Below are 23012 nucleotides of genomic sequence, written 5' to 3'. Positions count from 1 at the left end.
AGGGATGGGGTACACAGGAGGAGACAGGGGCAGAGGAAAGTCCTGAGTCCTAGAGGGCTCCATGTATAACCTGGGGCCCCCTGCTATGACCTGGGGCCCCAACATATAACCAGGAGTCCCCTAGCGTAATCTGGGGCTCCCACCTGTAACCTGGAGACTTCTATTTATAATCTGAGGCCACCCACCTATAACCTGGGGCCCCCTGCTATTACCTGGTGCTCCTACTTATAACCTGGGGTCCCCACCTCAAACCTGGGGCCCCTCACTTGTAACATGAGCCCCCCACCTATAACCTTGGGTCCCCCACTACAACCTGCGGCCCCCGTCTATAACCTGAGGCCTCCCATTGTAACCTGGGGCCCCTTACCTGTAATCTGGGGCTCCCATCTGTAACCTGGGCCCCACACCTAAACCTAGAGCCTCCACGCATAACCTGGGGACCCCACCTAGAAACTGGAGCCCCTCAATGGTAACCTGAGACCCCATCCTGGGGCCCCCCACCTCTATAACCTGGGCCCCACCTGTAACCCAGGGTCCTTAACAGAACCCGAAGCATGGTGAGGGTGAGAGCGTGCTGGCAAAGCATTTTCCCCAGGGCTCCCGTAGATATTTGTAACTACGGCTTAGGCCTATTACTAATCCTATGTGTCACAGTTTACTGTCCCAGAGGTCATGCTGCCTCTCTAGGTCCAAAGTGTCATCCCTGGCTGCTAAGTCTTTTCTTTTTGTGGTGATTCATAAAGTAAAAGTATATCTCACTTCCCATGGCTCTTATATTTGATGACACGGTATTGTTACTCCCCCACTCAGAGAAATGGTATAGGAGAAGCCAGGAACCCCCCCAGCACTCCACCACCCCCCACCCCCCCGCCTCCCCCCCACCAGCTCCACAGCTGAGGCTTAGAGCAGCCCTCACAGGGGTCTCAACCTCATCGTGCTTGGGAAGGTCCCCCCAAACTGGCTCTGTGCTAGCCTGGCTTGGGTTTGAACCTTACATAAGCACGACAGCTGGGCAGCTCCAAGGCCTGCATCACCCGGAGAGGATGATGCTAGAATTCTTACTGGGCTCCTGGGGGCTCCCAGGCTGGGCACTGAGATGTGAGTGCCCGCTCCACCAGGCACCTGGTCGGGGGCTTCGCCTCTGCAAACCTCAGTCACCTGTAAGGAGGGTGGAAGGAGGATTCTAGAACATTCTATCACCTGGAAAGGAAACCCCGTCCTCATCAGCAGTCAAACACTCCCAGCCCCTCCCCCAGCCCTTGACAACCATGAATCCACTCTCTGTCTCTGCAGATTTGCCTGTTTTGGATGTTTCCCATCAATAGAATCACACTGGGTGGCCTTCTGTGTCTGGCTTCTCTCACTGAGCACCATGTTTTCAAGTTCATCCATGTGTGTCAATGACTCATTCCTTTTCATGGCTGAATATTATTCCAGTGTGTGGATATGTCATATTCTGTCTATCCATCATCTGTTGATGGACATTTGAGTTGTTTCCACTTTTGGACTACTGTGAATCATGCTCCTGCAAGTATCTGTGTACAAGTTTTTGTGTGGACGTATGCTTCCATTTCTCTTGGGCAGACACCTAGGAGTGGAATTACTGGGCCACGTTGTCACTCAATGTCAAACTCAACTTTTTTTCCAAAGCGGCTGCACCAACTATATGAAAGTTCCAGTTTGTCCACATCCTTGCCAATACTTGTTATCATCCTTTCTTTTTTGACCATAGTCATCCTAGTGGGTATGAAGTGGTTAACCTAATTGAATTTAATTAATTAATTTTTTTGCTGTGCCGCACAGCTTGTGGGATCCCTGACCAGGGATCGAACCTGGGCTCCCAGCAGTGGAAGTGTGGAGTCCTAATCACTGTACTGCCAGGGAATTCCCTGAAGTGGTTAATTTTAATAACATTTATTTTAACTTAACATATCCAAAATTTATCATTTCAACATGTAATCAATGTAAGTTATTGGGTGTTTTCACATTGCAATTATTAAGATATACATATATACGCATATATATATGTATATACACATATATTATGTTAACATGTTTTCACATTAAGGCTTCAAATTCCAGTGTGCGGTTACACCCACAGCACATCTCAATTCCAGCAGCCACATTACAGGAGCTTAACAGACACATGTGGCCAGTGGCTGCCGTACTGGACAGCACAGCTCAAACTGCAGAGGATGCAGCAGTGGCCAAGACATACCCAGGCTCTGCCTCAGAGAGTTCCCAGCATAGTTCCAGACACCGAAGAAAAACGGGTAACGGAATGTATAAATGAGAGTTTCTGCTGGTGACAAGTGTTAAGAAGAAAATCAAACTGGAAAGGGGTTACATTCAAGGGAATGATCAGGAGGACTTCTCAGAAAAGGTGGCGTCTGAACTGAGATTCACCTTCATGGACTCTTTCTGCAATGGTCACCAAACATTTCCCAAGTCCCTTCCATGTGTCCTGAACATCAGGAGAGGGGTGGAGTGAAGGAGAGTGAGGCCTACAGATGCCAAAATTATCAAATACCCCAGATTCCAAGAAATTTGGGCGTAAGCCAGCAGTCAAAAACATAGAAAATACCAAAAGGAATTGGAGTTGGGCAGTGTTCCTTCTTCTTCAGTTTTCTGGAAGAGATTGTTTGAAACCAATGTTATTTCTTCCCAAAATGTTTGATGGACATTCATGAATGAAACCATCTGGACCTTAATTGTCTTTGTTGAAAGGTTTTTCCCAGGAATTCTCTGGCAGTCCAGTGGTTAGGACTCTGTGCTTTCACTGCTATGGGCCTGGGTTCAATCCCTGATGGGGGAATAAGATCCTACAAGCTGTGCAGCCAAAATAAGAAAGGTTTTTCTCTACAGATTTAATTTCTCTAATAGATATAAAATGATGCAAATTATCTATTTCTTCTTGAGTAAGCTTTCATTTTAGTGCCTTTTCAGGTGTCGGTCCATTTCATGTTGACTTTATGGGCATAGAGTTGTTCCTATATCTAATCCTTGTAATATCTGCAGGGTCTGTAGTGATATCCCCTCTTTAATTCCTGATACTGGTCATCCTTTTTTCTTGGTCAGTCTGGCTAGAGTTTTATCAATTGTTTTTATCTTTTCAAAGACCGATCTTTTGGCTTCATCAATTTTCGCTATTCTTTTTTTAATTTTATTTTATTTTATTTTTTTAATTTTTCCGAACGCGCAGGCTCAGCGGCCATGGCTCACGGGCCCAGCCGCTCCGCGGCACGTGGGATCCTCCCGGACCGGGGCACGAACCCGCGTCCCCTGCATCGGCAGGCGGACTCTCAACCACTGCGCCACCAGGGAAGCCCTTCGCTATTCTTTTTCTATTCTGTTTCAGTGGTTTCTGCTCTGATCTTTATGATTTAGAAATCTCAGGCTAATCCACATGGTCTGATTAGGACTTGTTGGTATGTTGGTGTGACTTGTGGCCCCCCACCCCCAAAGCCACAGCAATCCCTCTTCTGTGGGTCATTTGAGAATCTGATGAAACTCACGGATGTCCCCAAGAACAAGCACATGCGCACACTCAATTTTGCACATAGGTTTAGGTAGTTCACAGGTGTCAGGCTCAGAACCACCAACCTGGAGCTCAAATCCGATGGTGTCAGCTCCCAACGTTTCCACTCAAGCAGTTTGTTCCGGCAAAGTAAGAATCTAATGATAAAAAACAGAAAGGTAAAAAAAAAAAAAACACAGGCCTGGAAGTATTTTCAGTTTCATTAAGACGTAGTATTTTGCCAACTGTTTGTTTTTCATCCAAAGCACTTTGCTGGCACCATCCCAGCTGGGTTCTGAATTTTTAGCCCGTGAGTTTCTCTGGGCAGACTCCGCCCAGCGCACTTCTCTCACGATCTGGGCCGAGAGATTCTTAAAGGCTTTTTGCCTCGAATTGGCCACTTTCGGCTACTTTTTGACCCTTGACCTAGCCTCAAACGGGGTTTCGGGGGAGAGGCCCTGGTAGGCACCCACCAGGGTCCCCGAGCCGCGTCCCGGCCGCAAGAGCTGCGCTCCGACCCCGCCGGTTCCGAAGACGCTGTTGGCACTAGCGACCTCCGCCCCCAGCCCCCAACCCCTCCCAGGTCAGCGTCTTGGCCTCGCCTCCGCACGCCTGTTTCCCGCCCCCTCCCATTGACGGTCGCCCCCGCGGACCAATGATCAAGGAGTATCCACCCCTGGGGCGGGGCCGGGCTCGAGCCAATCCCCGCTCGGGCGCCCGCCTGGGTCCAAACGGCCCAATGGGGGGCGGCGGCGGGGCTCGCTTAGGGGGCGGGGCAGGCCGGCTCGGCCAACGGGCGTGCACGTCGGTGCCGCGAGGGGCGGGCCCGCGGCGGGCGTGCGGCGGCGCGGCGGCCCAGGGCGGGGGAGGAGGTAAACAAGATGGCGGCGGCGTGTCGGGCGCGGAAGGGGGAGGCGGCCCGGGGCCCCCGCGAGTGAGGCGGGGCGCGGCGGCAGCGGCGGCGGGCGCCGGCCGGCAGTGCGGCCGCCTTGCATGGGCTGGGTCCCCGCGCCGCCCCGCCTGCTCCACGCGCGCGGCGGCCGCGGCGGGGGACGCGCCGCCCGGGCTCCGGCGGCCTTCGGAACCCCGGCCCGGAGCCTGCGGCCTGCGCCGCCTCGGCCGCCCGGAGCCCCGCGCGGCCCGCGGCCCGCGGCCGACGGCGTTCGGGCGGAGAGCGAGCGCGGGCTGCCGTTTGGGGAGGGGCGCCCGCCGGGCCCGCGCGGCCGCTCGGGGTCCCGGGCCGGTGTGCGGGCGCCCGGGCAGTGGGCGGCTCGGACGGGGCTTGTTCCTTGCGGCCGGCGGGCCCCGGGCTGCTCCGGCGCTGGCGGGAGCCGGCTGGGCCGGACGGAGGTGCCCCGCGCGCTCAGGACACGCACCTGCCGGCGTTTCGGGCTCCCCGGACGGCGAGGTCGGCGGGAGACGCCCCCGAGAGGCGCGCCCGGCCCCCGGCTAAGCTCGCCTGCCCAGCTCTGGGGGCCCCGGGGCCGGCCTGTGCGGGGCCCCCGGCGCGCGCCATGGGCCGCTGGTAATGGACGGCGCGGAGAAGACTCGACTCTGCCGCGGCCGTGTTCGTTCGAGGGTCTAAAGTCCCTGGAGAATGACCTAGCACTTCCCGGCCCCACCGGCCTCTCGAGGGCCCCCGTGGACGCGCCGGCCCGCCTCGAAGCTGCGAGGCCGGGCGGCCCCCAAACTTGGGACGCTGCGCACGCCCGGTTGCCCGGGCTCTGGACCAGGCGCGCCTCTTGAACTCACGTTCAGTACAATCGTTTCTTTTCCAAGAAGGGTTTTCCTTTTTTTTTTTTTTCTTTTTTTGAGATTTTGTTGACTTTTATTTTTGAAGAAGGGAATTTGGGGGGGGGTGACAAACGGAAGAACCGTCCACCGCGAAGCTCAGAAAGGGGATAAGGGACCGCCGGCGGGAGTCGGAGGCCTGGGGTCTAGGATGGAGGTGGCGGACCCGCAGCAGCTGGGCATGTTTACAGAGGGCGAGCTGATGTCGGTGGGGATGGACACGTTCATCCACCGCATCGACTCCACCGAGGTCATCTACCAGCCCCGCCGCAAGCGGGCCAAGCTCATCGGCAAGTACCTGATGGGGGACCTGCTGGGGGAGGGGTCGTACGGCAAGGTGAAGGAGGTGCTGGACTCGGAGACGCTGTGCCGGAGAGCCGTCAAAATTCTCAAGAAGAAGAAGTTGCGGAGGATCCCCAACGGGGAGGCCAACGTAAAGAAGTAAGTGCGGGCTTCCTGGGTGGGGGCGCGGCCCGCTGGGCGGCCCCCTCCTTCCTCCTTTCCTCCCTTTCTTCTCCCTCCATTTCTCGCTTTCTTCCTTTCGTCCTCTCTTTCCTTAAGCACCCGAGCCGACCAGCCGGGGAAGGTCGTGGGCAACTCGCTAGGGTACTTTGGTGAAGTCAGACTAGCTTGTTGCGGTTGGGCGTCCTGTGCTCTCGGCCGATGCGGAACCCTCCTCGGAAGGGGGCGCCCCTCACCCCCTCTGCCCTCCCGGCTGTCCGGAGGGCTGAGGTGCCCGGCGGAAGCGGCCGGCGTTGGTTTGGCTGAGAGCAGTTGGGCTCGGAAAGGGGCCTGACCGCCGCCGGCAGGTTTCCGCGCAGCGCGCGGCTCTTAGTAGGGCTGGGGACACGCGGTTTGTTTATCCTGTTGGAGGGGGACCGTGCGGTTGCCAAAAATAATTGTTTGCACCGGCTTATCAGTCAGCAGGGGGGAACTTCGCCCTTTCTCACTTTCCTGGGACGTGACACAGGACACTTTGGCGAGTCGCAGGCCCGGTGACTCCTGAGAAGGGGGTCAACTTGTGACCCCGCAAACTTTTTACACGTATTTTTTCAGGCACCCGTCTGCCCCTTGACATCCCAGAGATGGTGGGGTCTGTGTGCAGACCCCACCGCCGCCAGGACAGTGGGAGCCCTGCCTCCATCCCTCTTGCTGGTTTCAGGAGGGGCCACCCATCCTTATCGCTGCTGCCCTGCCCGAGCCGAGGGGTTTATCTCACGGGCCAGGCGGCAGCGGGACTGGCTGGTGACCTTGGCCGGTACTGGGAGTGCTGCTCCCAGATCCACTTTCATTCCGTCCTCCTGGCCCCCCTGCTCTCATGCAGTGTGACAGCGCGCTGCCCAGCTGTTTTTGCCTGCTCTGGGCTGCCTAGGGTGGTCAAGTCGCGGAGCAGGGTGCTGAGACCTGATTGGCTGTGGTCAGTGCCCCAGCTGTGGACCCCCGGCGAAGGTGGGGCCAGGCGCCCCAGGGCCAGTTGTTCAGTTCTCTGTGCCCGTCTCTTACCTGCAGGGTGGGGGTGGGGCAGGGGCCACCGGTGTCCTGGGGAGACAGGCCAGGGGACAGCGGGTGCCCTCCTGTGGGCCAAGCGAGGCCATGCCTCTCATCAGATCCCCACTCCCTGCTTCTAAGTCACATTTTCTCATTAAGGCAGAAGCGTGTGGGGGAGACGTGGCCCTCGGGATGCCAGTTGGCCGTTGCTTCGGGTTGGGCCCCCCCACTCTCCAGGGCTGGTCCTCGTCCTCCTGGCTCCTCTTAGGCCTCATCCCTGGATCTGTCCAGGGAACGCGGTGCTGTGCTCTTGCAGAATGGATGCACCCTCCCTCCGCCTGAGGTCAGCCTGGGTCCGTGGAGGTGTTCTGGTGCCGGTGCTTTACGCTGGGCTGCTTTGGCACCCCAGGCCCCAGCCTCTTGGGAGTAGCACCCCGAGGTAGGAGGGGTTCCCAGAGTCCGTCCCCAAGGGGCCAGGCTGCTTTCCAGCCCCAACTGATCTGTCTGGCTAGAGTCGCCCAAGCCCACCCTGCTGGCCATCCCTGGGGCTTCAGGGAGTGCACGCGTCCAGGGGCGTGGACTGGGGGCAGCAGAGCTGAGTGGGTCCCAGCACATCCGCAGACGCGATGGAGGTGTCGAGCGCCCACTTCTGCCAAAGCATGATGTACACGTGATAAAGGCCCTCCCCACATGCAAATGCACATGCTCAAGGTCAAGTTAGGGGACGTTCGTTCACCACCCAAAGCGTACCCTCGTGCTCTGCTGCCCCACTGGAGGGTCGCAGCCTGCTGGCTCCCAGTCCTCGTTTCCTGAGCGGTCAGCCACGGTCCCAGGAGCTGTGGAGACACAGTGTCCATCCGAAGAACCGGAGGGGAAACTGAGGCCCAGGAGGCAGAGTGGTTGGCGGTCCACAGCCGGCCTGGCAGTCAACACGAGGTGTCACAGCTGCAGGGCCTGGGCCGGTTCCTCCAGCTTAGCCCTAGAAGCGCAGGTCTTCACCTCTCTGAGGCCCCTTGGAGCACAGCGCTGGCCCCGTGCGTTCACCTGCCGTCTGCAGCGTGTGGCGTGAGGACCTGCTGGGTATGCGACTGCGGGTTAAAACCCACCGCGCCTCCTTCCTTGGGCGCTGTGAGGGGGCGCGCCCTGCTCGGAGGCACCCTGTCCCCTTGTTCTGAGTCCTGACAGAGTGCCCCGGGTTGGAGGCCGGAGGAGGTGAGGCCCTGGGCTCAAGCAAGGGCTGGGTGTCCACTCCCCGGCCCGGAGATCCAGGCTTCTGGGTCAGCCTTGCCGCCAGACGGCTGCAGGGAAAAAAGGCTCCTTTGTCTTGGAGAGACTTAATGAACTCAACTCCAGACTCTTCTCTTGGAGTGAAGCATCCAGAATTTTCCAGAGAAGCCTCAGGAGTCCTCCAGCTCCAGTTGGGATGGGAAGCTTTTCCTTAAAGAATGCACTTTGTGTTAAAGGAGGTCCTCCCCCCTTGTGGCTCTTCCCAGGAGGGCTGCTGTGGGTCTGTGCTTGTCCCCCTCTTGCTCACAAAGACTAATTTGCTCTTATTGTAAAACACGAAAGTTCTGAAAACCACCGAGAAGTAAGACAGAAATTACTCATCGTTTTAATACTAATGCCTTTGCCACGCTCCCTTCGAGCCTTTGTTTAGCATGTTTTCGTCACCTATCCAAGCACTTTTTAATGAAAAATTAAACTCCCCTAAAGATCATTTTCAACAGTAAGTTGTACCTGCTTGCTTTCCCGGTTGGCAGCAGAAGCCGCGCTGGCGCCTCCCTGGCTGGGGGCAGCCGTGGGGTTTCGCACCCATACAGACGGTGGGCACACGCCCCTCTGACGCAACCCCCCGGGGAAGTTGGGTGGCAGATGGGCCCCGCTCACGGGATTCTCACCTGTCCCAAGATACTGTTCTTTGTGGGCTTTCATCAGCTGTTTAGAAGCGTACAGCGGCCAGGGCAGTCTGTGTGCCCCACGGCCCGTCTGTGTGAGGCAGGTCAGGGTCTGTACCCAGTGTGTGCGGGGTGCGGGCACTTAGCCGTGCAGGGCTGGCGCTGGGCGGCTCGCGGCCCTGCCAGCCTCCTTCATCGGCGTCCCTGCCCGTGTGGCTGGGTCCCAGCAGGCCGACGCCAGTCTCTAGGCTGGGCCTCCCTTGGCCAGGCCAGTAGCGACTGGCAGGTACTTAAACCTGGGGGGTGAGTGGTTGGGATTTTAGCATGTACAGCAGAGCCTGGACTTTGCTGGCCTTTGTTCCCGTCCTGAGTGGCCTCTGCCAGGTCCTGGCATCTGCTGGGCACCTGCCCCCCACCCCCCATTGGGAAGGATTCTGCCGTGAGGCCAGGCTGGCAGCGATAGGGCACGGCTGGCCCACTGAGGCGCCCCGCACTGAACGTCCTCGCGGCCTCCCTGTCTGGTCCTTCCCTGGCCAAGGGGTGTGACTGTGAGGTGCAGTGGGAGCTCAGGGGCCATTGGGATACACCCCAGGCTGTGGCGCAGGGGGTGGGGGGGGACACTGGCTCCTCACTCAGGAGTGTGTTGGGAATCACATCAAAGCTGCCCTTTATCCCATGTTGACCTCATGCTGCACGGCGATTCGTTCTTTTACACGGCGATTCGTTCTTTTAACGGCTTTAATGAGACATAATTTACGTGACGTAAAATTCAACTATTAGCAGGTAACTCAGTGTCGTTTAGTATTTTCAGAGAGTGTAACCATAACCTCTAATTCCAGGACATCCCTCCCATCCCCTCAACAGGAACCCCGCCCCCATCAGCATTCACTCCCCCAGCCCCTGACAGCCAGGAACCCACTCCCTGTCTCTATGGATCTGCCTGTTCTGGACGTTTCCCACCAGTGGAATCACACACCGTGGGTCCTTCTGTGTCTGGCTTCTCTCACTGAGCATCGTGTTCTCAGGGTCCATCCACGTGGTAGTGAGTGTCAGTGCTTCACCCCTTTTCAGGTGATGTTCCCGGGTGTGGAGGGACGTGGTGTATCCACTCAACCGTCAGTGGACATTCGGGTTGTCCCCACTTGGTGCCCGTTAGGAATTGTGCTTCTGGGAAGCTGCGTGAGCGAGTGTTTGTGTTGAACTTCACTTTTAGTGAATTCCTCCTCATTTTAGTCTCTCTCCCGGATCCCCGATGGCCTCTTGCCATATGATTAGAAGCATCAGCAGAGAGGCCAAGGGGTGAGGGGGGTCTTGCTCAGTGTCCCTCGTCCAGAGCTGCCATCGTCCCCTCCCCTGCCCTCTGTGGACCCATGCCTGTCACCATCCCCGTCTGGAGGGAAAGAGGTGGGTGCATCCCCGGCGGCTGTGGGATGGGCGACCGTGGTGGCAGCTCCTTTCCATTCCTCTGTGAGCTCCAGGGGCTCTTCCATTTCCCTCCTGGGTAGTCAGCGAGTCCATCCCCAGCAGTCCGCTCTGCTCAGGCGGCACTGCAGGCAGGTCCCTGTGACACCCGCCCTGAGCAGCTGCGGCCGGGCCGGAAGGCTCAGCTTCCTGTCACTTTACTTCCTGCATCCTGGCTGAGCGCCTGGCTTTTCCTCTTTCTTTAAATACTGTTTTTCTATTTTTCCGGTCAGTGGTGTGCTTTGTAGGAGACGGAGAACTCAGAGAAGGTGTAGCAGCTCCTCCCTGGCCGGGTCTCTGCAGTGAATGTCTCGGGGGTCCTCCACACCCATTTTACCCGCTCGGAGCGCACGTCTCCATGCCGCCTGTGGGTGTGGTTCTCCTCTTTCGGAGGAGCTGGACACTGTAGCCACTTCTCTGGTATCCATACTGGAACTTACACATTTTTCTCCAGGAGGTTTCCATCACGGTTAACTGACCACATGAGCGCTTGACGCACCCACAGCGCGGGGACCTCCCTTCAGGGCTGGCTTTGTCGGCATCGGAGTAGGGGGTGAGCTGTTTAATTGTGGAGGGAGGGGTGCTGCCGTCCGCCTCCTCCCGCACAGAAGTTTGCCCCAAAGGCAGTGGGCGGATGGGGAGGTGCGGCCCGGAAGATGGTTCCAGGCCCAGGTATCTCACGGCACAGAAGGCAGAGCCATGGGGCTTGTCCTCGCTTTGGAAGGCCTGGGGTGAGCTCCCCGGGGCCCCTGGACTAGCCGCGGGCCCCCCTCCCGGAGCTGCCACGCGTGTTATTGGCAGCCTGTGTCTGAGTTCAGGCGGGTTCCCACACTTGGGTCGGCAGACGCTGCTTGAAGCCTGGCTGTAAGCGCTCCAGGTGGTGGCCACGTGTTGGCTCCAGGTACAAAGGGCCTTCTGGTGTCCACACGTGTGGTTTAGTTAGCCGCTGCAGCGCCTCTGGATGGAGACGAGAGGGAGAGTGCCCGGAGCCAGCTTCCCGGGGAGGCTGGCACAGGATCAGAGTCTGCGCTGGGCCCTCCCTCAGCCCCCCCGGAGCCAGCTTCCCAGGGAGGCTGGCACAGGGTCAGAGTCTGCGCTGGGCACCCCCCTCAGCCCCCCGCAGCTTGTAGCTCGCGACAGCTTGCTCCCCACGTGACACCCTTCCCTTCTGGGCCGCAGACCCCATGGCGGCTCTGGCCAGGTAGCTCAGCGGGTACTTGGCTGGCTGGGTGGACGGCAGGTGCCAAACACTGGTCTCTGAGGGGAGCCGGCTCTGCATCTGCCCCTGGAACCCCTGCCCCTGGGACCCCTGCGAGGAGGAGTTCTATACTCAGTCCTGGCAGGGACCCCAAAGGCCTGGTCACCACTGTCATGACAAAGGCTGCTGTGCCGTGTGGCCCGGGGCGGCCACCAGCCCTCAACTGTCAGAAAGGGAGGGGACTTGCCCGCGGGGGAGGGTCCTTGAGTCAGCAGAGCTGAGCTCTGGCCCCGGAGAGCTGGCAGCAAGCAAGGCTGGGAGTCAGAGCTGTGGGGTGGTCTGGGCGAGAGCGGGAAGGACGCCTGGGGGCACAGCGCCGCTCCCTGACAAGTGGTGGTGGACCCGGAGCGTCAGAGGTGCACCCAAGCCCCCACGGACAGGGCACCCACCTGACCGGGGCCTGACCCACAGGGGCCTGGTAAGGTCCGTCCGTTGCAAGACTGAGTGAGTGAGTGAGATCTGGGGGACCAGCACTGGGGCCCGAGGTGGGAAGGTTCAGGGAGCACTTGCCAGAGGTCAAGAGGGGCTCACAGGCCAGAAGGGGCGGTACAGGGTCTGCTCCCCACACCCCAGAACGTTCCTGGTCCTTTATAGCAGGACTCTCACCTGGGCCGTCTTGCCCCCAGGGATACCTGGCGATACCTGGGGACATCTGTGGTTGTCACGATGAGGGAGGGGGGCTCCTGGCATCAAAGGGGTGGAGGGCAGATGCTGCTCCACACCCCATAGAGCCCAGGACACGCCAACGTCACAGTGCTGAGGCGGAGCTACTGTGTGTCATTTATTTGGGGGAAAATTGAGTGTGATCCCTGTTCACACTGGACACCAGGATAAATCCCAAAGGTCAGGCGGTGTAAACCAGGTGACCCCAACGTCTGTGAGTCTCCTCCCCTCCCTCCCACTCAGGTGTGGACTGAAATGTGTGCAGCACCCCAGACCTCAGAGGCCAGGTGGTCAGGGATAAGCGCGGAATGATGGGGGGAACGAGGGCAGAGTTACTGCTGCGCCCCGCAACCCTCTGGTGAGGGTGGGAGTGGGGTGGGGGGCAGGCCAGGCAGGCAGTGAGCTCACGGGAAGCAGCTGTAAAGCTGTGTTTCCTCCAGCAAGTCGGTGGCCTCCTGTGCTATGGGTCTGGGGAGTGGGTGCTACACAGAAATGCTGTTTCCGGGGCACCCTCCCTTCAGAGGCTGCATGAGTGCCGGGCCAGGGAATCTGCATGGGAGGAGGACCTACGCTGGGGAGGGTGGGTGGTGTCGAAGGCACAGGATCCGTGCTGGTGTGCGAGGGTGGGGTGTGGTCAGGAACGGCTTCCTGGAATAGGCGACCTCTTCATGGAATGTGGACAGTGGGAGGCATGCGCCTCGGGTCTCATGACGTTGGGGACCCCTCACCTGCCCGGCTGGTCTTATGTTTCATGGTTGGGCTTCCCGGTGAGGACTTTAAAAAGTCTTTATTGACGTATTATTCACATACCATGCAATTCGGTGACATTTAGTATCTTCGTAGCAACTCTCATCTTTGTCTAGTTCCAGAACATTCCGTTACCCCAAAAGGAAGTCCTGTCCTCATCAGTCACCCCATCCCATCCCCAGTCCCTGACAACCGGGAACCTACTGTCTGTAGACTGGCCTGTTCTGGACGTTGCCCATCAACGGAATCACACACTGTGTGTCCTTCTGTGTCTGGCTTCTCTCACTGAGCATCGTGTTCTCAGGGTCCGTCCACGCTGTAGTGAGTGTCAGGGCTTCTCTCCTCTTCATGGCTGAGTGATGCTCGCATGTGTGGAGGGACACTGGAGTTGTATCCGCCCTTGGGCTCCCGTGGACAGTGCTGCCATGAGCACGTGTGACCGGGTCGCCGTGCTCTCGGTCCTCCCGGGCACGTGCCCTGATTGGAGGTGCTGGGTCAGTTGGTGACTGTTCAACCTTCTGCAGAGCTGCCTGGCCCCCCCCCCCGCCCCCAGCTCCTGCAGGGAGTCCTCGTGGAGCTGCCCTGACAGCGGCGGGGAGCGTGGGCTTCAGTTCCAGAGGGAGGAGTGGGTGGGGGGATGCGGAGACCTGGCTGGAGCCCCAACTCCCGCGTGCTCTCCTGCTGTCCCCGCGCGGCCTTCACTGTGGTCTCTGTGCGTCTTCAGTTAAAATGCGGGTACGGGGCCTGGTCGTGTTGCTGGGCTCGGGGACATGCCCAGGACTAGCTGCCCCTGTGCGGAGCTGCTCACTCCGGTGCTGCCCTCTGCACGGTTCCTGGGGGCTGGCGGCACTGCCGGGCCAGGGGGCTTGGCTGACGCCTCCGTTCTCTGTCTTCAGGGAAATCCAGCTGCTGAGGAGGTTACGGCACAAAAACGTCATCCAGCTGGTGGACGTGCTGTACAACGAGGAGAAGCAGAAGATATATCCTTTTGGGGCTCGGGGTGCCAGGTGTTCCCTGAGCGCTGCCGACCTTGGGGCTGGGGCCCCTCTCCAGTGAGTGCCCACGGGGGGCGCTGCAGGATGCAGGCTGGTTCTCTGCTTAGATCTCCTGTTCTCATGTGGAGCTGGGGCCCTGCTGTCAGCCTGGTCCCAGGAGCGAGACGCTTTCCTGGCTTCTGTTTGGGGGGCTGTGCGCCCTGGCCTGTGGCGGATGCATGGGGGAAGGGATGGGGAGTGTGTCACTGCGGCAGTGGTGTACTGGGAGTGTCCTCGGCCTTCGCCCTTTACTCCTGGGCTGCAGCTCCGAGAAGCAGGGTATAGGGGCCCCAGGGCCTGCTGAGGGGCCTGTGTCGCAGAGGGGCCTGTCACTGACTCGCTGGATGCAGGGTGATGGGGGTCCTCTCCATCCTAGTCGCAGGGCTGCCCCTCCACGGTGTAGATGCGGCTGGGGGGCTTCAGCCTGGCCCTGGGCTCCCCACCCCTGCTCCGCAGCCCCACCCCTGTGCTGCCCTCGTCTCTCCCTGGCCTCCCGCCCCTGCTCAGGCCTTCTCTCCACAGGGCCAGCACGCCCCTCCTCGCTCCTTTGGGGGCCAGGGCTGGGGCTTGAGCTCCTCCTTGGGGTGTGGAATGACCGGGGGGCTTCCTGCAGCACCTGTGATCCCTCTGGGGTCTCCAGCTCACTGCACTAGTGCAGCCTTCACCCCCTGGCATCTGTCTGTTCCCTGGGGATGGCCCATCTGGGGCAGAGGCTTGGCTGAGCGTGCCTTCCTTAGCACTGCCGCACGTATATGGTGATGGAGTACTGCGTGTGCGGCATGCAGGAGATGCTGGACAGCGTGCCCGAGAAGCGCTTCCCCGTGTGCCAGGCCCACGGGTGAGCGTGCGGACCCCACTGCTGCCCCCTCCGCCCCCGCCCGGTCACTCACGGGTCCAAGCTCCTCTCTGTGCACCTCCCTGCCCCACTGTGGCCGCCACCGAGGCTTTGGGGCCTCCTGTGCTTGGGAAGCTGCTGACAGCGGCCTGTACTGCCCCGGCTGGCTAGTTCTCCTGGGCAGTCAACCCCTAACACCCAATTGCTGTAGGACCAGCTGGCCTGTGGTGTGAGGGGTCAGTGGGTTGGCCTGGGTCCCTGGCCCCAGCGGGGACGGGGGGGCAGCAGGGCTGTATCCAGGCCACAGAGGTTGGGATGATAGCAGGGCCCCTGGGCTGCCCAGGCTGGGGGGGCAGCTGGGGCAGGTGCCCGTGGTGGGAGCTACTGCAGCGGGGGCCCAGGAGTGGCTCAGCCCAGCCACTGGCCCTCTGGTTCCCTGATGGGCTGCCCGGCACCGACGGCCCCTGAGCCTCGGCCTCCCATCCTTGGTCCCGCTGGGTCGCTGCAGGCAGCTGTTCCAGGCAGCTGAGGTTCCCGACAGGTGGGGCCGCGCCTCTTGGTGCGGTGGGTCACAGAGGCTGTGCCCTGCAGGTACTTCTGCCAGCTGGTGGACGGCCTGGAGTACCTGCACAGCCAGGGCATCGTGCACAAGGACATCAAGCCCGGCAACCTGCTGCTCACCACGGGTGGCACGCTCAAGATCTCCGACCTGGGCGTGGCCGAGGTAGGTGCCCCCCACCCCCAAGCCAGACCCGGGGTGGGGTCCCGGCCCCGCCGAGGGCCGCTCCCTGAGGGCTGTCTGGTGCTGCTACAGGCCCTGCACCCGTTTGCCGAGGACGACACGTGCCGGACGAGCCAGGGTTCCCCCGCGTTCCAGCCGCCCGAGATCGCCAATGGCCTGGACACCTTCTCTGGCTTCAAGGTGGACATCTGGTCAGCTGGGGTCACACTGTAAGTGCCCCTGGGCCTGGGTCCCTCCACCCCAGGGGTCCTCCATCACCCCCCCGGCCCCAGGTACCCCGTCTGGGCTCCAGGCTTCCCTGACCTGCCCCTCCTGGCAGGTCCCCCAGCTGCTGCTGCCCCCTAGAGTCTGTGAAGGCCACAGAGCCGGGGTCAGGAGCCCCCATGGGTGGGGAGACAGGCACTGGGACCGGCCATCCTCCTGGCCCCTGCCCACCTTGGGCTTGTGCTGGTCTCCACCTGCGCTGCTTCCCACACCGGCCACAGTCGCTGTTGGGTGGGTGTTTCCATCCTGACTCCTGGGGCTGAGAATTCTCAGACACCATGAGTCGCCGGCGATGCTCGGCCCACCGCTGCGTACCCCCGACCCAGACGCCGCCACGTGGTCGTCTGTTCCTCCATGAGCTCAGGCGGCACTGGGTGGGCCTGTGTTCTCTGGAAGCCTCTCCTGCCCGAGGCGAGTTCACGCTGCAGCCCCCTGTGCGCGCAGCCAGTGGCGTGGGTGTCCCGTTTCATGTTACTGAGAGCTGACTCATATATCGTTGACCCACCATGTCAGAGCGTGCCATCCGGTGGCTTTCCATATCTTCCTAGTGAGCCGCCACCACCATGTGTTCCAGAACATTCTCCTCACCAAGTCCAAGTCCCCACAGGTGGGGGTGGTTAAGGTTCGGGACCAGACTGGCTCCAGGCTGGGGCGCGAGGCAGGCCCTCCTGACTGGTCTGTCCTTCCTGGGGCCACAGCTACAACATCACGACAGGCCTGTACCCGTTCGAGGGGGACAATATCTACAAACTGTTTGAGAACATCGGGAAGGGGGACTACACCATCCCGGGGGATTGCGGCCCCCCACTCTCAGACCTGCTCAAAGGTGAGGCTCTCGAGGCAGGAGGCTGGGCTGTAGGGGTGGGTGGGGTGGGTGGGCTGGCGGCGGGTACTGGGGCCCCCGTGGGTTTCCCGTGGGCCGACCCTTCTCTGTGCAGTTCCCCGACATGGGGCGGGGCGGGGTGGTGCAGAGCCTAGTCGGGTGTGGAGAGCAGTGGGCGCAGGGGCGCCTGCGAGGGGCCGCTGGCTCCTCTGGGCTCCACTGCCTGCCCTGGGCCTTCGTTCCACCCTGTTCTGATCCCCCATCCCTACAGTGAAGTAGCAGCGGGGACCCCAGTCCGCCTGCTGAGTGGGGGTCTCCTGCGGGGGGGGCGGGGGGGGGGGCCTCTTCCTGCTGCAGTTCCCGGCCTGTACAGCAGGTGGCGCTGTCTGTGTATGGCAGGGGCCTGTCTGGGCGTGGATGGGTGAGAGCCACACCAGCATCCTGGGGCTTGCCTGAAGTTAGTTTTGATGACGCAGCACATGCAGGGTATCGCCCTGTGTGACCGGCACCGTCCTAGGTTCCCTGCCCACAGTCCCGGGCTCTGTGTAACTGACCTGACCCTCGGCTTGTGCTGGACGCTGGGTCAGTGCCCGGCCTTCGTGTGAGGCACAGCCAAGAGGATCTTCACAGCCCTGCGTGGCGCCTGAGCTTTCTGATGACTGAGTCTCGCCGGTTCTTTGGCTTGTTAGTGAAGGTGAAATGAAGCTGGGCAGCCGCGTTCCCAGTGCTCTGCGGCCCCACCCCCCCGCCCCCCGCAGTCCAGGCCTGCATTGCCAGCTGCCCCAGGGCCCTCAGAGGGGTGGGCGTACCGCCTGCCTGGGGTCTTCTTGGAATGTGGGAGGAGCCAGCAAGCGGGAGGCGGTGGCCCGGCTGGCTCAGTCCCAGCCCTCCCCACCTGAGCGCTCCTTAGCAGCTCGTGGGCCCCGTCCTTGGGGGTGCCCGGAGCGTGCCCCCTGGCCTCCCCCAGCTCCACTGAGGGCCGAGGGCTGTTGCAGGCGGTGAGCTGTTGTTTCGGACTCTCCTTCCCTCGCCAGGGGCTGGTGGGTTGGAGTTTCCTCTGTACGGAGCTTTCTTTGCTCCAGTGACACAGATGATGATCTGTTGCCACCCTCGCTCTCATAAACGCTCAAAACAGCCCCAGGAGGGGCCGACGAGATGGCAGAGGGCACCCGTGTCCCTGTCCCCAGGTCCAGGCAGGGTGTCCCATTCTCGCTTCCTCCGCCCAGGCCTGCCTCAGGGCCTTTGCACTGCACTCCGCATGCAGGCTCCTCCCGGCCACTGGGCTGTTGAGCCGCCTCCCCCGTGAGTGTCTGGAACACCGCGCTGGCCCTGCCCTCCTGCAGCGAGCCCGCGACCCTGACCTTTCCTCCTCTCTCACATCACTCAGACACTCAGTTCTCTGAGCCCCAGCTTCTGAAATGGCCTCTCGTTTCCTGAGAACAAAGGCATCTCCAAGAGGTGGTGTGCAGAGCCCTGCCGCCCCCATCCCCCTCTCTGCGTCACGCTCGGTCCTCCCGTGGGGAAGGGGGTGGGCACTTGAGCATGGTGGGGGCTGGGGACCTTGGGCCCTAGGCCCCCTGCAGCCCTGCGGGGGGGGTGCCGCCCTTTGCTGCTTCGGGCCAGCCCAGCACAGCCTGCAGGTCAGCCTTGCCCCTTCTGAGTGTCCGGGTGCCAGGCAAAAGGCCCTCACACCAGTGTCTACATACGGTGTGTTGCCCTCGAGGTCTCCGGTTCTCCTGCCGCTGCCTCGGGGGGCTTTGGTGTCCTAGCTAGAATGGCCAGTCACAGGCTTTGCTGGCCAAAGCCGGTGGGCACCAGCAGGGGCGAGCCATGTGCTTTGTCTCCTTAGGGCGTGTGAACAGGTTCAGGGTCACTGGGGTGGGCTGTCCGTCCTGCGTCCCAGCCTTTTTTGGTCTTGGTCCTCCCAACCTGGCTTTGTAGTGTCTGCCGGGCAGCCCCTCGTGTCAAGACAGAGAGACGGCCCCAGCTGTGTCCTTCTCCGTTCAGCTGGGGGCTTAGCATCTGCCCCCGTGCTGGGCACCCAGCTGTAGAGGCCAGGCCTGCGGGGGAGGGGGCTCCGCTCACTCACGCCACCCCCTCCCCTGTACGGGCACCCACGGGCGTCCCCACCTCTCCCAGGCAGGGGAGGGCCCTCTGCCCGTGCTGGCCCCTGCACCCACCGCTGGTCTCCCCGGCAGGGATGCTGGAATACGAGCCGGCCAAGCGGTTTTCCATACAGCAGATCCGGCAGCACAGGTGAGTCCCCGCAGGGCTCCCCACTTGGGGGCCCATCTGGTGAGAGCAAGTGGGAGCAGGGGAGGGGGAGGTCAGGGCTGCGGGGGTTTTGCTGGCTCAGTCTCTCCCGTTGGGCCCCTTCTCCCTCTCCCACCCCGCGTGGTTCTCAGCGGGAATTGGGGGTGGGCCCACGTGGTGAGCCAGGCAAGCCTCCGGCTGCCGTGACCCGCTGGCTTCCGCAGCTGGTTCCGGAAGAAGCACCCGCCGGCCGAGGAGCCGGTGCCCATCCCGCCGAGCGCGGACTGCAAGGACCGGTGGCGCGGCATGACAGTGGTGCCCTACCTGGAGGACCTGCACGGCTGTGCCGACGCTGCGGATGACGAGCTCTTCGACATTGAGGACGACATCATCTACACTCAGGACTTCACGGTGCCCGGTGAGTCCCCGGGGGTCACGGGAGAAGTGGGGAGGCCCCGCCCCCGGCCCGAGGGTCCAGTGGCCCTCCCCGCAGTGGCCACCCTTCTGACGAGTGGCCTTCTTCCCCAGGTGGCGAGGAGGCGTCTGAGGCAGGGCTTAGAGAGAGAGACCCGCAGGAGAGCCAGTGCTCAGACCTTTCTGGAGAGGAAGCTGAGGCCAGGGCCGCCGAGGAGCTCCGGGCAGAGCTCGGGCCCTAGTGTAGCGCTGCCCCACCCGCCTCCCCGCGGTGCTGTGCTATCCCGGGGCTGGTTCCGCAGGCTCCTGCATAAAGGTCTGCCCCGCTGAGCGTGTGCGGGTCATGCTTGTTTCTTTCCGGCTCGCCGCCTAGGGCTTAGGCGTTTACTGTAGAAAGAGCCCGTGTGCAGGGTGGCCAGTGGGGCCTCCAGGGAGCAGCCCCAGGGTGGGTCCGCGTGTCCCATTCTCCTGGGGGCACACTCAGGCCTCTGGTGCATCTGGCTGCAGCTGTTCCCCATGGGGTCCTGGGGTCAGGTGGGATGCCCCGCCCTGGGAACCCTGGCCACGGTCCAGTCCTGAGGCCTCCTGGATCCTCCGTCCTTTCCACAGGATAGAAGCAAGGTGTCCTGTCTCTCAGAGGCACTAGGGCCCCGGGACAGGTGCCTGGGCATGAGCCTTGCTGGTCAGCCGGCTGTAGAGGCACTGACCACACACCGTCTCTTCAGGCCTGTTCCAGAGGCTTGGGGCTGCTTTGCCTGGGTGGGGGAGGGCTTGTTCAAGAGCGGCTCTCTGGGCCGGAGCCAGATCCCTGGCCTGGGAACGTCCTCCACATGAGACGTGGGGACGGACGGTCCTGTGCTGAGGTTGGGCAGCCGCTTCTCGCTGACCTGCCCGTGGGCCGGCAGAGGGCCGTGTTGGGGCTTCTCCCGTTCTGGTCCTGTCGTGTGGTCATGGTCAGAGGCTGGCTCTCAGCTGCTCCCCTGGGTCCCTGGTCCTGCCGTCCACCCTGAGGGCTGGTGCTGGGCCTTGGGCCGGGTGTTCGTTGGTCGGGGCCAGTGGCCCCAGTGCCTTGAGGGCATGTGGGGCAGATCCCGTGCCCTCCAGCCACCCTCCGACCGTGGTCACTGTGCCAGAGGCTGGGCCCCAGGTGATCTGCGCAGAGTTTCGGTGCTCAGCGCCCCTGCAGCCCCCCTCCCCCTTCAGAGCAGGCAGCTGACACTGCCCCACGCTCTGGGTTCTGACCTGAGACGCTTCCCGGTCACGGGCCGGTGCCTCCCGGCTAGGTTCAGAGGCTGAGTCAGGCATAGGACGCCATTGGTGGAGACGGGGCTCCGTGTGCGGAGGAGATGGGCTTGAGGCAGCTGCAGGCAGTTTCCTGCCGACATCCATGGGAGGGGGGTGCACCGTGGGCAGCACGGGCTTCCCGCACCCTTCCCTCCCCCCACGCCTCAGCGGGGACAGAGTGGGGCGGGCGGCCCCGGGCCAGTGGCCCTGGGACCCGGTGAGCACTGGCAGCCCACACGGTTGGGGCCGGGGCATGGCAGGCACCTGTGACGGCCTCTCCGTTTGTGCCGGCGTGGAGAGCCGGGGCGGGCTCTTGTGGGAGAGACGGCGAGTCCGGACACCCGGCCCGAGCCCAGCCCCTCCGAGTCCCACGGGGCCCAGCGAGGTCTGGCCATCGCACAGGTGAGAGAGCCAAGGCTCGGGCCCCAGGTCCCTGATGTCCACCGTGTTCCCACCCACCTGAGTGCAGGGCTCCACTCACACCTGAACAGGCAGGTGAGCGTAGGCTGGGCCCCGCCCCAGCCGGCTCGAAGGCCAGCCCCGCTGCTCCCCATTGGCAGGACCTGGTGGGACAGGTGGTGGAGGTGCCCTGGGCCCGGGCAGGCGGGGCGCTGGGGGCGTGTTGGTCGGGAACCCCCAGTCAGCACAAGTTTGCCTTCTCCTTCCTAGGACAGGTCCCAGAGGAGGAGGCTGGGCGGAGCACACAGAGCCGGGGCCCGCCCAAAGCCGTGTGTGTGAATGGCACCGAGTCAGCCCAGTTGAGCGCCAGGTCGAGGGCGGAGCGCCGGGCCAGTGCCGCCTCCAACCCCGCCCGCAAGGCCTGCTCGGCCAGCAGCAAGATTCGCCGGCTGTCAGCCTGCAAGCAGCAGTGAGGGTGGCCGCCTGCAGGTGGGAAGTGGCGGGGACCGGAGGAATGGGTTGGGGGTGTGCCGTGGGCACTGCCCTGCTTGGCTGGTGTCACTGTCCTGCTTGGCTGGTGTCACTGTCACGGCCTGTGCCTGTCGCCCCCGGGGTCTGGGTTGGAGGTCACTTTCATCAGGGCGTTGGCCACACACTGGGGTCGGGGGGCGGCGTGTGCAGGATCAGGGCCCCTAAGCCGGCAGCCTGTCTTGCAGACCTGCGGGGCTCACCCCCACCCCGCCAGGCTGCTTCTGCAACAGGGCGATGCTGGCGTCAGACCAGGCTGGGGGTTGGGGGGTGAGCAGGTCAGGAGGGGCTGGGCTCTGACTGAGGCCGTCATCTCCCCTCCCTGCTTCCTCTTCCCAGCCCTGACCGCCCAGTCCACAAAGGGTGATTGGGCCCCAGAGGCACTGGAGACCCCATCGCCTGCTCAGGATGTGAGCAGTGGGGTAGGGGTCTGAGGCTACAGTCCCTGTCCAGCCATGCTCCCTCTCCCAGGGAGCTGCCCCTGAAACACCTCCCAAGGAATTTGTATGCCAGCAGCAGAACCAGCCAGGTGGGGTAGGAACTCTTTGGAGGGAGGCCCGGTTCCGTGGCAGAAAGGCCGTGCTTAATCCCACCAGGTGGCCAGAGATGCCCGGGGTGGCTCTTGAGGCAGCGCAGCCCTCCCTAGCCTCCTGAGGCGTCTGACAGCACTGAGGCATGACCAGGCCTCAGTTTCCCCACCCTCTGGGCGGCCCCAGGGGGGCCTGCTTCCTGGGATGCAGGGCCTTTCGTTGACCCAAAAGTGACCCACCTTCTGTTCTGGTCTCAGCCTGTCTCCAGGAGCCCCGGCCAGGTCCTGCTCAGTGTTCGCGCCGACTGTTGGCCTGCCGCCCACTGCCCAGGAAGGCGGCCGCTGCACCCTTCGTGCTGACTGCCCCTCCGGAAGCCGGAGGGTCCTGGAGGGCTGTGGTTGGGGGACAGCAGGGACTGGGGTCCACCCTCCCCTGGTGGCCGGTGGACACGACCTCCTGCTGACTGCAATCCTGTGCTGAGCCCCTTCCCCCCGCCGGGGGAGGAGGGAGTGGGCCCGGCGCGGCCCCACGCCAGCCCTCGCCATGCACTTTACGTTGAGACTACTGGTTCTCGCCCGCCCCGACCCCTCTTTTTACTCTGCCGCTCGTTAGCGCCTCCCACACCTGGTGATGTGTTCCCACCAACCACAGCCTCAGCGGGACGGGCAGGACAAGTGGGCCTGTCGACCGAGATGCATGCCCAGTGCCCAGGGGAGCCCGGCGGCTGCCTTGTTTTCATTGTTTGGTTGGTTCTTTTTTCTTCTCCTTTTTTAAGAAAAAATAAAACAGGTGGATTTGAGCTGTGGTTGTGAGGGATGTTTGGGAACTGTGGGTGGCAGGACGTGCTGTCAGGTGGGGGGGTGTGAGTCTGAGCCTGAGCCTGGGGCCCTTTGTGGACCCCACAGTGGACGGGCTGGCCCGGGTCTGCAGGTCTTGCTGGTGGTGCCGGGTGGAAACGTGGGCCTCCCACGCGTGTCTGCCTCTGGCCATGCTGGATCTCTGTGCTCTCTGGTGACCCGGCTTCCCCAGAGCTCCACAGGCCCCTCTGCTCAGCCCAGGGGCCACAGCTCCACAGTGCAGTGGCCA

At 62.0% G+C, this 23012-nt stretch overlaps 1 protein-coding gene and 1 long non-coding RNA gene across 4 annotated transcripts; one reads left to right on the top strand and one right to left on the bottom strand.

Annotated features, from left to right (window-relative positions):
• Nucleotides 1–892: 892 nt before the first annotated feature.
• On the bottom strand, nt 893–4107 carry LOC115846645 (uncharacterized). The gene is made up of 3 exons (XR_004037026.3): nt 3991–4107; nt 3604–3675; nt 893–1158 (listed from the first exon to the last, which is right to left on the bottom strand). It is a non-coding gene; the product is annotated as an uncharacterized lncRNA (long non-coding RNA).
• Nucleotides 4108–4731: 624 nt separating this feature from the next.
• On the top strand, nt 4732–22725 carry STK11 (serine/threonine kinase 11). Of its 3 annotated transcripts, none has more exons than XM_030845615.3 (10): nt 4733–5749; nt 13717–13800; nt 14603–14692; nt 15281–15413; nt 15504–15640; nt 16394–16521; nt 18717–18774; nt 18996–19189; nt 21144–21357; nt 22184–22725. In XM_030845615.3, exons 1-10 carry the CDS (start codon nt 5460–5462, stop codon nt 22404–22406), a joined length of 1551 nt encoding a protein of 516 aa, XP_030701475.1. In that variant the 5' UTR covers nt 4733–5459; the 3' UTR covers nt 22407–22725. The 3 variants fall into 3 exon arrangements, with proteins under 3 accessions (XP_060153448.1, XP_030701475.1, XP_030701478.1); XM_030845618.3 differs by having other exon boundaries at nt 4737–5749; nt 21139–21357; nt 22184–22320; XM_060297465.2 differs by lacking the exons at nt 21144–21357; nt 22184–22725 and adding an exon at nt 19300–21109 and having other exon boundaries at nt 4732–5749.
• The last annotated feature ends 287 nt before the right edge of the window (nt 22726–23012 follow it).

Source organism: Globicephala melas, chromosome 3 (genome assembly GCF_963455315.2).
Source record: "Globicephala melas chromosome 3, mGloMel1.2, whole genome shotgun sequence".
In the NCBI taxonomy this organism is placed as follows: Eukaryota; Metazoa; Chordata; class Mammalia; order Artiodactyla; family Delphinidae; genus Globicephala; species Globicephala melas.
This window is presented reverse-complemented; position numbering and strand designations above follow the sequence as displayed.